The sequence below is a fragment of the Macaca thibetana genome, chromosome 10 (assembly GCF_024542745.1).
Source record: "Macaca thibetana thibetana isolate TM-01 chromosome 10, ASM2454274v1, whole genome shotgun sequence".
Classification (NCBI taxonomy): domain Eukaryota; kingdom Metazoa; phylum Chordata; class Mammalia; order Primates; family Cercopithecidae; genus Macaca; species Macaca thibetana.
This window is the reverse complement of record NC_065587.1, coordinates 49,296,607-49,309,939: the sequence shown is the minus strand read 5'-3', so window position 1 is coordinate 49,309,939 and position 13,333 is coordinate 49,296,607. Positions and strand designations below refer to the sequence as shown.

At 55.2% G+C, this 13,333-nt stretch overlaps 1 protein-coding gene across 7 annotated transcripts in view; it reads right to left on the bottom strand.

The window, feature by feature from the left end:
- RIPOR3 (RIPOR family member 3) overlaps positions 1–13,333 on the bottom strand; it is a 105,264-nt gene that overhangs the window by 13,385 nt on the left and 78,546 nt on the right. For 6 of the 7 annotated variants that reach the window (XM_050807441.1, XM_050807440.1, XM_050807438.1 and 3 more), the window contains 9 exons: positions 11,897–11,920; positions 11,553–11,606; positions 9,954–10,103; positions 9,730–9,793; positions 9,348–9,391; positions 9,049–9,174; positions 8,825–8,970; positions 5,150–5,279; positions 2,598–3,167 (listed from right to left, as the gene is read on the bottom strand). In XM_050807441.1, the coding sequence (XP_050663398.1) occupies positions 2,598–3,167; positions 5,150–5,279; positions 8,825–8,970; positions 9,049–9,174; positions 9,348–9,391; positions 9,730–9,793; positions 9,954–10,103; positions 11,553–11,606; positions 11,897–11,920 (1,308 nt within the window). The remainder of the gene's footprint in view (positions 1–2,597; positions 3,168–5,149; positions 5,280–8,824; positions 8,971–9,048; positions 9,175–9,347; positions 9,392–9,729; positions 9,794–9,953; positions 10,104–11,552; positions 11,607–11,896; positions 11,921–13,333) is intronic. The other variant, XM_050807439.1, reaches the window with a different exon arrangement.

Genomic DNA, 13,333 nt, shown 5'->3' with positions numbered 1-13,333 from the left:
CCAGCCCCAAAAACCACTTGGAATCGCCTCGAGTACTGACTTGGGGGTTAGAAATAAATTTCAGCAAGTAGATGAATTTCAAAATACAGAATCCACGAAGAATGAGGATAAATCGTGTATGTGTGTGTGTGTATGTATGCACTCACATGATTTTTTTTTTGAGAGAGAGTCTTGCTCTGTTGCCCAGGCTGGAGTGCATTGGTGCGATCTTGGCTCACTGTAGCCTCCGCCTCCCAGGTTCAAGTGATTCTCTTGCCTCAGCCTCCCAAGTAGCTGGGACTACAGGCACACCCTACCACGCTCGGCTAATTTTTTTGTCTTTTTAGTAGAAATGGGGTTTTGCCATGTTGGCCAGGCTGCTCTTGAACTCCTAGCCTCAAGCAATCCACCTGCCTTGGCCTTTCAAAGTGCTGGGATTACAGACGTGAGCCACCGCGCCCAGCATCATACATGTATTCATATACACATAGATTTGCATAAATGTGTGTGTGTGTAATTTCTCTCCAGAAAGTCAAACTAAAAACCACGGTCTGTAATCAATTTGCATTGTTCTGATTTCGTTTGCCAAAAAAAGAAAAGTTCCTCAAAGATGTTTAAAATGATTACATTATTGCGGCATTAACATTTTTATGTAAATTGGGTGTAATTTTTCATAATACAAGTATGTGACAAATGTGCATGCTGACTCAAATACAAAAAAGAGGCCGGGCACAGTGGCTCAAGCCTGTAATCCTAGCACTTTGGGAGGCCGAGACGGGCGGATCATGAGGTCAGGAGATCCAGACCATCCTGGCTAACACGGTGAAACCCCGTCTCTACTAAAAAATACAAAAAACTAGCCAGGTGAGGTGGCGGGCGCCTGTAGTCCCAGCTACTCGGGAGGCTGAGGCAGGAGAATGGGTGAACCCGGGAGGCGGAGCTTGCAGTGAGCTGAGATCCGGCCACTGTACTCCAGCCTGGGTGACAGAGCGAGACTCCGTCTCAAAAAAAAAAAAATAATAATAATAAAAAGTACAAAAAAGGTACAGGCACGGTGGCTCAAGCCTGTAATCCCAATACTTCGGGAGGCTGAGGCGGGAGACTTGTGTGAGTCCAGGAGTTTGAGACCAGCCTGGGCAACAAAGTGAGACCCTGTCTCTACAAAAAATAAACAAAATTAGCCAGGCATGGTGATGTGTGCCTGTAGCCTCAGCTACTCAGGAGGCCGAGGGTGGAGGATTGTGTGATCCCAGGAGGCAGAGGTTGCGGTGAGCCAAGATTGCACCACTGTACTCCAGCCTGGGCAACACAGTGAGACCCTGTCTCAAGAAAAACGAAAAACATAAAATACCAAAAAAGGTGACATTATTTCTTAAATTTTTTTCTGGAAATTTTAGGCAGGTCCTTTTTAACAACCATAGCAATGGTAAACGGAACATATTTTTAAAGTTATGGATGTAAAGTGAGAAATGAAACTTGTTTCTCCTGGGCTGGTTTGTCCTGTTGGAGGTGTGGGTAGCGATAAAATGTGTTTGAAGAGAGCTGTTAACTATTTCAGTGCCAAAGTGTGTCTTACACAAAAGAGGGGAAAACAGAAAACAGCAAAATCAGAGAAGTACACAGCCAGTCTGAGGGCATAAGGACCGCGGGAACAGAGCAGGAAGGGATGGGCTTGCCAGGGCCCGGTGGGAGTTGCCATTTAAAAGAAGGTGTCCAGGCCGGGTGCAGTGGCTCATGCCTGTAATCCTGGCACTGTGGGAGGCTGAGGCAGGGGGATCACTTAAGGTCAGGAGTTTGAGACCAGCCTGGCCAACATGGCGAAACCCCATCTCTACTAAAAATACACAAATTAGCCAGGCATGGTGGTATGCACCTGTAATCCATGCTACTTGGGAGGCTGAGGCAGGAGAATCGCTTGAACCTGGGAGGAAGAGGTTGCAGTGAGCCAAGATTGCACCACTACACTCCAACCTGGGCAACAGAGCGAGACTCCATCTCAAAAAATAAATACATAAAAAATAAAAGAGGGTGTCCAGGGAAGGATGTCTTTAAGTTAATAGATGTATTAATAGGTACTAGTGGTATACATTTTATGTACATTCAAATTTGTGTAAACACAAGAGGGGAATATAATAATTTGCCCAGGTCAGCGCCTCTGAAAGCCACCTGCCACCTAAGCCCTCCTGTGAACTGAGAATGCCCTGGGGTATGAGCCCTGTGGAGGGGAAGGTTCGGTGCGGGGTGCGTGGATGAGGCAAGCGGAACTGTGTGGGGCCTTCCACGGAGCCAGCTCTGACCCTGACAACACTCCAAGTTTGGGTTTGTAGCCACGAGCCACAGCCCCACCCACCCAGGTCAGAAGGTGCGAGACGGGCCAGGTTCTGGCTGGATGTGCTGAGCTGTTACTGTGAACTCTTAGAATCTTCCTGAGCCCCATGAGGGCTGTTGTTATCCCCACTTGCCGGATGAGGAAACCAAGGCCCACAGAGACATGGCCTACCCAGGTCACGCAGGGATGAGGCCAGGATGCCGGCCCAGGCTGTGTGGCCCCAGAGCCCACTCCCAGTCATCATGCCATCAGCAAAGCAGGGCTGCCGCCCAGGGCGGGGTGGGCATACCTTCAGCCGGTCCCGGAAACCTAGGACCTGGTACTCCAGCTCCCGGAGCTGGGGCTGGGTGGAGTCCGTGGGCCTCAGCAACTCCAGGACCTCCTGCAGAGGCCCCTCGAGGGCCACGCCAGGCCCCTCCTCTCTGTCCCCGGTTGCCCCTTCCTCGTGGCCTTTCTGGCTACTCGGGGCTGTGCCACTGTGGAACAGGGAGCCCTGTGGCAGGCTGGGGCTCTCCACTCCTAGGTTCCTCCAGCCGGGCTGCTCTGCACATGGGCCTCCCGAGAGGTGGGCCATCTCTGGCAGGAGACCTGGGGAAAGGGGCTCCTCCCGGGCCTCCTCTTCAATGGAGGCGTGGGGGCCGACGGCCAAGGGCAGGAAGCCCGCATCTGAGGTGGACGCTGACGTGCTGGTCTCCGTGTCTCGGGGGTCCTCAGAGCTGAAGGAGTCCATCTCAGGTAGCTCCTGACTCTGGCTTCTTAGGCTGGGACCCCGGAGGTCGCTGTCAGACAGGTAGCTGAGGATGGAGGTGGCTCTTGGGCCACCGAGTAGCAAGGCCTGTGTTGGCTGCTGTAGGACAGACTGGAGAGGGGACACCGGAGTGGCCTCACCAGCCACCCCAGGGACCACAGCAAGTCCCCCAGAGGGGCTTCCCCTGACAGACACCTGCTCCGCATGCCCGTGTTCTCAGGATGACTGAGGCCTGCCCAGGCGACCAGCATCCCAGAGGTGCAGACAAGACCCTGTCCCCTCTCTGCACTTATCCCCCATCCCGCCTCCAACTCACTCCCAGCAGCCTCCTGACTGTTGTTCATGCCCCGTGGGCTGGGACCCCTGTGCCTGCCTCAGAACCTTTGCACTGACTGTGCTCTGGCCACTCTTCCCCATGTGCCTTCACGGCTTGTGCCCTCGCCTCCTCAGGACCTTACTTAGGTGTCACCTCTCCTGAGAACCCTGCCCTGGACAGCCTTTTTTAAGTGGCAACTTCCACCTGGCCCCAGTGGGCCCCTTCCCTTCCTGCTGTCTCTCACAGTCCTTACGCCCCTGGGCTGACTGTGCACTTGTCGGATTTTGGTATCATCTATTTCCCCTGTAGAATTTCAGCTCCCTGAGGGCACAGTCTTTGCCTGGCCTGGAGCAGAGCCTAGCATATAATTTCATTTTTTTGTTTTGAAATAGTCTCACTCTGTTGCCCAGGCTGGAGTGCAGTGGCACTATCTCAGCTCACTGCAACCTCTGTCTCCCGGACTCAAGCAATTCTCCTGCCTCAGTCTACTGAGTAGCTGGGATTACAGTGGCACCTCACCACGCCTGGCTAATTTTTGTATTTTTAGTAGAGATGGGGTTTCACCATGTTGGCCTGGCTGGTCTCAAACTCCTGACCTCAGGTGATCCACTTGCCTCAGCCTCTCAAAGTACTGGGATTACAGGCATGAGCCACTGCACCCAGCCTAGTTTTGAATGAATGAAGTGAATGAATGAATGAATGGCCCAATATACACACCATAGAAACAGCAGCAGCTGTCATTAAGCATTCTGAGGTTGCCGGCCCTTCTCCAGGGCCTTCGCATTACCCTCACCACACCCCATGGGGGTGGCACTGCCCTAACCTCAGAGAGGTCCTCAGGCCACACGGATGGTGAATACAGTGCCACAGTGTGAATCTGGGTACATGGACACGAATGCTTACCTCTCATCAGCTGAACCAATGATAATGGTTGGTGTTCATTAACTCAGTTAACTCTCACAACAATCCCATAAGGGCAGTGCTGTTATTCTCACTTCTCTGATACAGAAATTGAAGTCCAGAGAGGGCTGGGCATGGTGGCTCATGCCTGTAATCCCAGCACTTTGGGAGGCTGAGGTGGGTGGATCACCTGACATCAGGAGTTCGAGACCAGCCTGGCTAAGATGCTAAGATGGTAAAACCCCATCTCTACTAAAAATATACAAAAATTGGCCAGATGTGGTGGTATGTGCCTATAATCCCAGCTACTCAGGAGGCTGAGGCAGGAAAATCTCTTGAACCCAGGAGGCAGATATCGCAGTGAGCTGAGATTATACGACTGCACTCCAGCCTGGGCAACAAGAGTGAAACTTCCTCTCAAAAAAAAAAAAAAAAAAAAAGAGGTGCATACACTTGCTAGTAGATGGATTGCTATCTCTGGAAGAATATGGAAGAAACTGATTACAGGAGTTGGCATTAAGGAGGGGACCCTGATTCATGGAGATCACAGGAAAGAGATGTTTTACTAGGCACTCTGTCAAGTAATATTACTAGAAACGTATATATTAAGGCCAAGGCCATGGCTGGGGTGGTAGAACCATCCAGAGAGCCCATTGCAGATGTTCTGAAGAACCAGCCAAGCCCAGAACCCAGGCTGGGATGGAGGCTAGCAGCAGAGGAAGAAAGCGCACAAGAGAACACCCAGGATCACCCCAAACGGAGGCTGAGCCTGAGGCTTGCCATGTCTGGGAGGGCCAGACTGCTTAGCCCAGCCCCCACGTGCTGCCCCCATCCCAGGGTGACCACAGCAGCCCTGCCCCAGGGAAGGCCCACTCACCAGGTAGTATCTCTCCCGGAAGCTGGGGGTGCTCGGGGGTGTCCAGTTGTACAAGGAGCCCTTCCTGCTGCCCATAGAAAACTTGCCTATGGGGCTGGGTGACACCAGGAAGCTCTCAGTATCAAACGGGCTGGAGGAGAGAACAGAAGGCCAGGATGCCATCAGTGCCCAGAGGCCATCTCAGGCCCAGACGGCCCAGGTTACACAGGTAGATGGTCTTCATCTTACAATATAATAGCATGGATGGTGTGCAAGGAACTCTGCTCTAAACTGTTTTTTTGAGACAGGGTCTTGCTCTAATGCCCAGGCTAGAGTGCAGTGGTGCCATCACAGCTCACTGCATCCTTGAACTCCTGGGTTCAAGTGCTCCTCCTGCCTCAGCCTCCTGTGTAGCTATGACCACAGGCATGTACCACCATGCCGGACTAATTTTTAAATTAATTTTTATTTTTTGTAAAGACAGGGTCTCACCATGTTGCCCAGGCTGGTCTCGAACTCCTGGGCTCAAGCAATCCGCCTGCCTCAGCCTCCCAAAGTGCTGGGGCTATAGGCCGTGAGCCACTGAGCCCGGCCTCTGCTAAACACTTTACACAAATCCTTATTTCCACCCCCAGTGGCAGCCCTCTGTGGCCTGGAAAATTATTTACAGGGGAGGAAAGGAAGGCTCTGAGAGATAGGTGACTTGCTTAGGGCAGTGTCACAACCAACCACGCGAGATGGAACTGAATTCACAGAGATTTCTCTGACTCCAAAGCCTTAAAGATCACTAAAGGCTTTGGCTACTCTTCAGACATCACTGTACTTAACGGATTTAAGAGGAAATGGGCCGGGTGCGGTGGCTCACACCTGTAATCCCAACACTTTGGGAAGCCAAGGCAGCCAGATCACTTGAGCTCAGGAGTTCGAGACCAGCCTAGGTAACCTGGCAAAACCCCCATCTCTACAAAAAATGAATACATGAGCTGGGCTAACGTGGTGACCGATGCACGCTTGTAGTCCCAGCTACTCAGGAGGCAGAGGTGGGAGAAGCACTTGAGCCTGGGAGGTGGAGGCTGCAGTGAGCCGAGATTATGCCACTGCTCTCCAGTCTGGGCAACAGAGCGAGATTCTATCTCAAAAAAAAACAGGAAATGGAGGCCTGGGTCTCCAAGGCCAGGGCCTTGCGCATGGTCACAGGTGCAGCCTAGGAACTCCAAGTTACATGGCCTCGACCCCTTTAGAAATGTTTCTCAAGGCCGGGCGCACTGGCTCATGCCTGTCATCCAGCACTTTGGGAGGCCAAGGCGGGTGGATCACCTGAGGTCAGGAGTTTGAGACCAGTCTGGCCAACATGGCGAAACCCCATCTCTCCTAAAAATACAAAAAAATTAGCTGGGCATGGTGGCGGGCAGCTGTGATCCCAGCTACTTGAGAGGCTGAGGCTGGGGAATTGCCTAAATCTGGGAGGCAGATGTTGTAGTGCCGAGATCACGCCATTGCACTCCAGCCTGGGCGACAGAGCGCGACTCTGTCTCAAAAAAAAAAAAAAAAAAAAAAAAAAAAAAAATTTCTCAGCCTCTGACCACCCTGAGGGCCCTGAGCCAGATGGTGAGGGACAATGACTAGGAGCAGGAGAGCAGGATCTGGAGGCAGAAACCTCAGGCCAATGTATGCTAAATCAAGGAAAGACACCAAGGTCTGAAGGGACAGAGAATTGCCAATTAATGCAATCTTCCTAAAGCTAACCCAAAAGGAAAAATCCCGTCTCCCCACACTGAAGGATCAAAGTCCCTACAGCCCTCCCACCTCCACACGGCCCACATGGAAAGGGAGGGTGCCTTGGATGGGCTACTGGCAAAACAAGGGCCGTCCCTCTATCTGCGTAGGGTGCCATCCACCTCAGCCTCTAACCACAGACCAGATCCTTTATCCAGACAAGGGGCAGCCCATAGGAACCTCAAACGGGGTACTTAAAGCCCAGAAACTTTGTAACCAGGCCCTTGAGCCACATGCTTGGGCCCACTCCCACCCTGCAGAGTGCTTTCTTGCCTTTTTTCTTTTTTTTTCCCTCTGAGACAGTCTTGCTCTATTGCCCAGGCTGGAGTGCAGTGGTGCCATCTTGGCTCACTGCAGCCTCTGCCTCCCAGGTGCAAGCAGTTCTCCTGCCTCAGCCTCTCAAGTAGCTGAAACTACAGGCCCGCACCACCACGCCTGGCTAATTTTTGTGTTTTTAGTAGAGACGGGCTTTCGCCTTGTTGGCCAGGCTGGTCTCAAACTCCTGACCTTGGGTGATCTGCCCACCTAGGCCTCCCAAAGTGCTGGGATTACAGGCGTGAGCCACCGTGCCCAACCTGCTTTCTTGCTTTAATAAAGCCCTGCTGCTTCATTCCTGCATTTCATTCCTCTGCTTCTTTTCTGCATTTTGTTCAAGTCTTTGTTCAAAACGCCAAGGACCTGGACAATTCATTATCAAGACCCTCCACCAATAACAACTGGACACCCCCAATTAGAGGCCCCTTTGAGAAGCTCAGCCAATGAGCAGGGGACACTCAGTTCAGACCCCTTGTCTGTAAAAGGGGCGCCCTTACAGAAGAACCTCCATGTGGAACATGCACAGGGAAGGCTGGGAAGCCAGGTGAGCGCATGGGAGCACAGAGGTGAGTGATGCTCAGCCTGTCCTGTGTCCAGCCCTGCACTCGGAGCAGGTAGGTCCCCGTAGACCCTCCTGCCTCGAAGAAACTTGCTCATAATTATCTGCACAAAGGCCTGGCTCGTGGCACCTGGGCCTGGCCTGACCAGAAGTCCTACAGCTCAGAGGCTCTGCAAGTGCCCGCTTCTCTGCCTGGGGTATCTGCAGACCCGCAGGCGCCCTGGGTCCTAGGCTTGGATGGCATTGAGCTGCCCACCACCCTGTACACTTCAGGGGCCCCTGGGCAAGAGGTATTCTCAGCCCTACCAGAGAGGTGAGGACCCTGAGGGTGCAGGTGGTCGCTCACCAGAATTCACCCAGTTCACGGGGGAAGAGGGCAGCAGCTCTGTGACCCCCAGCTCAGACACCCACCCTAGGCAGAGAGGAGAGAGACCAGCCCCGACTGGCCAGAGCAAGCACAGAGCAGAGGAGGCTCCTCAGCCCTCCCTCCTGCTGCCCCTGTGCCAAGGAGGAGGAAGGGAACGCCTTGGAAATGCAAAGCTTCCTTAGAACAAAGAGCTCTGGAGCCCACCACGCTGACGGGCACGCTCATGGGCACGCTCATGGGCTCCAGGGGATGATCTCACGGACATGGGCTTCATGGGTCTGCAGCTGAGAAGGGGACGCAGGTGACTGCTCAGCCCTGGGCCTGAGGGGCAGCCAGGGTCGGCCAGGAATGAGGGGGTGGGAGCAGCAAGGAGGGCCTCCCTGGAGAGGTGAGCCTCCTCCAAGGAGCCAAGCCTGAAGGCCCTGGAAAGTGTCCCCCGCAAACTTCCCTGAGGCTTTAATAGTTGGGTTCAGAAGCAAGAATGGAAGCAAAACCAGAAAGGCAGGAAGGGGCTGCAGAGAAGGTCCAGGCCTTGGCAGGAGTGAGGGACAGATGAGGACCCGTGAGGGCGGGGACACCCTCGGTGGAGGCTGGTGCAGGAACCCAGGGCCAGCGTGTGGTCAGGCCACCAGGGGCAGCCGGCCAGGCCTCCGCTGTCCCCAGGCTGGGCGGGACTCACTTCCACTGCACCTCCAGCTGCAACTTGATGGTACCCAGCTCTGTGATGTCCACCACGATGACCTGTGGCCGTGTCGTGAAGAAGTCGGCGATGTCACACGTCACTGCGCCCACAGCCAGCGAGCCCAGGCCCCGCAGTTCCATCACCTAGGGGTGGGGGCTGGAGGGTGGTGTCTGAGCTGAGCACCCAGGCACCCCAGCCCCGCCCCCAGGCCTCATCCCCACCTTGATGTCCAGGTTCTCATGCAGCGTGGGGACGAAGGTCTTCTCCTCTTCATCCCAGGTCTGACTGTCATCTGACTCGATCCGACCCTTGAGCTTCCAGCGCTGGCGGCCCAGACGCATGAGCACCTGTGAACCAGCCCGAGAGGGGCCGCGTCAGCCCAGGTGGGTGTCCCGTTGCTGCCCGCCCAGGGCCCTCCCTGCCAGACAGAGCCCCACCTGCAACCCTGGTTCCCAGCAGCTCCCATCCCCCAAAGACCTGGCGGGGAGCCCTGAGGATTGACCCTGGAGGGTGGCCGTACCTCATAGTGGTCTCCGGGACAGAGGCGTGCGTAGCCCACCAAGCCTGGAACACAGACATGGCCAGTCTCCCCTCTGCCTTCCACTGTCCCTGACTTGGGACCACATGTCCTCGCTGGGGGTCCCCCGAGTATAGGTTTTCAGTTTCAGTGGGGTGAGGATGGGGGAGGGGAAAACCATCACGATGGATAATGGGCAGGAGGGTGCTGGGCCCTCACACCAGGCTCAGAGAGGGGTGGGACTTGCCAGAGGTCACATGTCACATGGATGCAAAAGCCAGGGCTGGGTTCAGACCCCTGGGATTCTAGCCAATTCCCGCGCTCCTCAGCAGAAGTCTCAGGGCCTCCAGAAAGGCCTCCGCCCAACCCCTCTCAGCCCTGTTACCTTTCATCCGGATGTGGAACTCGCCCAGGTGAACCTCCAGGGCCCCCTCGATGAGCCACATGTCCTGCAAAGCCCCGGAGTTGGCTCAGGAGGCTGCCTGGGGCTAGGCCACAGGGGCCTCTAACCATCCCTGCAGGCAGACAGAGGCCCAGCTCTCGGTGTCCCCACTGCCCGACCCAGCTCCACACTGCCCCTGCTGCCCAGCCCAGCTTGGCCCGGCCCACCTCGGCGCACTCGTGCAGGCTGCGGCCCAGCTCCTGCAGGCTCTCTCGGGCCGCGCGGCTCGGGGGGCACCTGGCGAAGGCCCGCTGCATGCTGGAGGCACCGTCGCGCAGGCGGCACTGGATGCAGTAGTCCTCGTACAGCTCGTCCACCTGTGGTGGGCACACGGGCTGGTGGCGCTGCCCACGCGGAGGGGTGGCCCCACACCTGCCTGTCGACTTCTCCCCTCTGGGAGAGGCCCTCCCTGAGCTAAGTACCCCGCTAGCCCAGCCTATGGCGGCAGTCACTACCTGTCCAGTCCCATTCAAAGCACTCACCCCTGGCCCCAGTAGGACGTGAACCCCCATAGGCAGGGACCACATCTGCCTCACCCACCTCACCCGCCACCCCTGCCACCCCTGCCTCACCCACCACCCCGCCTCACCCGCCACCCCTGCCACCCCTGCTTCACCCGCCTCCCCTGCCTCACCTGCCACCCCTGCCTCCCCTGCCTCACCCGCCACTCCTGCCTCACCCACCTCCCCTGCCTCACCCGCCACCCCTGCCTCACCCGCCTCACCCGCCTCCCCTGCCTCACCCGCCTCCCCTGCCTCACCCGCCACCCCTCACCCCCACCTCACCCGCCACCCCTGCTTCACCCGCCTCACCCGCCTCACCTGCTTCACCCGCCTCACCTGCCCCGCCACCCCTGCTTCACCCGCCTCACCTGCCTCACCCGCCTCACCTGCTTCACCTGCCTCACCTGCTTCACCTGCCTCACCTGCTTCACCTGCTTCACCCGCCTCACCTCTCACCTGCCACCCCTGCTTCACCCGCCTCACCTGCCTCACCTGCTTCACCCGCCTCACCTGCCACCCCTGCCTCACTCGCCTCTCCTGCCACCCCTGCCTCACCTGCCACCCCTGCCTCACTCGCCTCTCCTGCCACCCCTGCTTCACCTGCCTCTCCTGCCTCACCCGCCTCCCCTGCCTCACCCGCCACCCTGCCTCGCCCACCACTCCTGCCTCGCCTGCTGCATACCCAGCTATTGGCAGCAACTGGCACACAGTGTGCACAGCAAAAATGAGTGAAAGGGACAAGGGAATCTGTCCCTTCTCCTCCTCTGCCTGGTTTTTCAACAGTGAAACGGGAGGTGAGTTTGTGATAGCCTGCCACCCACTGGGCAGTGCGGGGAGTAAAGCAAGATCATGAAACTGCAGACTCTAAAGCTTAAGGATCTGCTGTGCGACCTTGGGCCAACCCATGTTCCTCTCTGGACCTCTGCTTTTCCATCTGTACAATGGGCTGGGAGGGTTCAACCTTCCCAGCCATCTAAGACTGAGCATGAGGTCTTTCCGCATAAACTGAAGAAAGAGCCCACGCTGTCCTCAGAGAGTCCCACCTCGGGGCTGAGCCCCCCGACTCCCACCTCAGGGCTGAGCCCCTGCTGTCCCTCAGCTGTCCCAAGGCCCCTGCTTATCCTTAGCCTCCTGCAGCTGCCCCATACCCCAAGGCCCTGACCCCTGCTCCGAGGGCACCTCCCCAGCTCCTGCTAACCTAGCTGAGGCCCAGCAAGCTGGCACTGCCCTGCCCCACCCTGCAACACCCACGAGCCGGCTGACCTTGCTGATGTGAAACTCCATCTTCCGAATGTGCCTTTCCACACAGCGCGTTTGCTTCTCCCGGAAAAAGGGAAAATGTTTGCAAAGTCGCCCGGGCCACCCGCCGGCCCTGCTTGCCCCTGCCACCCTCCTGCAGATCCTAACTCAGAGAATGGGGTTTAGTGCTGGGCCGGGCCCTCACCATCCCTGAGGAAGGCTCATCGCAGAGCCTCAGCCTTCCCATTCCTAAAATGGGGAGGAAACCCAGGTATTCTGCCCATCGGGCAGCCAGGAGGATGCAATGAGGCACAGTCATTCTCATCCAGCAGGGCCCAGCCCACCTCACTCACCATATGCAGACTCACCTTGTCCAGGTCGTAATAGAAAGCCTGTGGGGGAGGAAAGGAAGGCGGAAGAAGCTGTTAGAGTCCCACATGTTCCTCCAAGGCCTATGAGCTTTATGCTGGCATTGCCTGAGCTCAGAGTCAGAGGACAGAAAGCCATGTCTACAGCCACCCCCACTCCTTCCTCTGCCAATGGCAGGCTGCTGTCCATGCCAAGGACAGCACTGATTAAACACATGCACGTTGGATGAGGCAGTTCTAGGTCTGGCTCTTCTATTTCCCAGCTGTGTGTCCCAGGCAAGTCATTCAACCTCTCTGGGCCTCCATTTCCTGCTATGTAAAGCAGGGTAGGAGAAGCGCCTGCCTCATAGGGAGAAAAAAGGACACAGAAGGCCCTTGACAAAATGGGAACCATTGGGATTGAAGGGATGGCCTCAGCCATGACCAAAAGAATGTGAGGGGGATGGAAGCGGGAGGGGCACATGGCACAGAAGTTCAAGCCTTAATGGTGAATTCCTAAGTCTATCTATTCCAGAGACCAGGGTGCGACCATGACAAATAATATATCATCAGGGCAGGCAAACCTTTCCATAGGTTTATAAAGGGCCAGATAGTAAATATGTCAGGTTTGGCAGGCCAGGGCGCCCCATGCCAAGATCTATAAATTAGAACCATCCTGGCCAGGCGCAGTGACTCGCGCCTGTAATCCCAGCACTTTGGGAGGCTGAGGTGGTCAGATCACTTGAGGTCAGGCGTTCGAGACCAGCCTGGCCAACATAGCGAAACCCTATCTCTACTAAAAATATAAAAACTAGCTGGGCATGGTGGTGCATGCCTGTAATCCCAGCTACTTGCCAGACTTGAGGCAGGAGAATCACTTGAACCTCAGAGGTGGAGGTTGCAGTGATCCAAGATCGCGCCACTGTACTCCAGCCTGGGCGACAGAGCGAGACTCAATCTCAAAAAAAAAAAAAAAAGTAGGACCATCTAAAACATACACATCTTTGCCTACCTTAGAGTTACTTCTAGAACCAAGAAAGAGAATGTGAAGTGGGCCTAAGGCATGTGAAGTGCTGTACCTGCCTGTGGGATTAAGTTCATCAGGGTCAAAGTTCTGTCCTAACTAAGCAACTCTGCCATCATAGCGGGAAAGCAGCCACAGACAATATGTACATGAACAAGTGTGGCCAAGAAACTTTTTTTTAAACAAATGTTTAAAAAACTCTTGTTTTTTAAGTGGCTCTAATTTTAAAATATAGTGACTCTAATTTTCACTGGCTGTTAATTGCCAGTGGAGATTACAGTCACTATGTCTGAACCTGGAGGGGTTACCATGAGGTTGGAGATCCACCAGGAAGAAAAAGTAAGCTGTAGGAGAGTATGTAAATTGACATTTCATTTTTGTAAGACAATTATTAACTCACAACTGCTAAACACATTTACATGATTATGTGACCA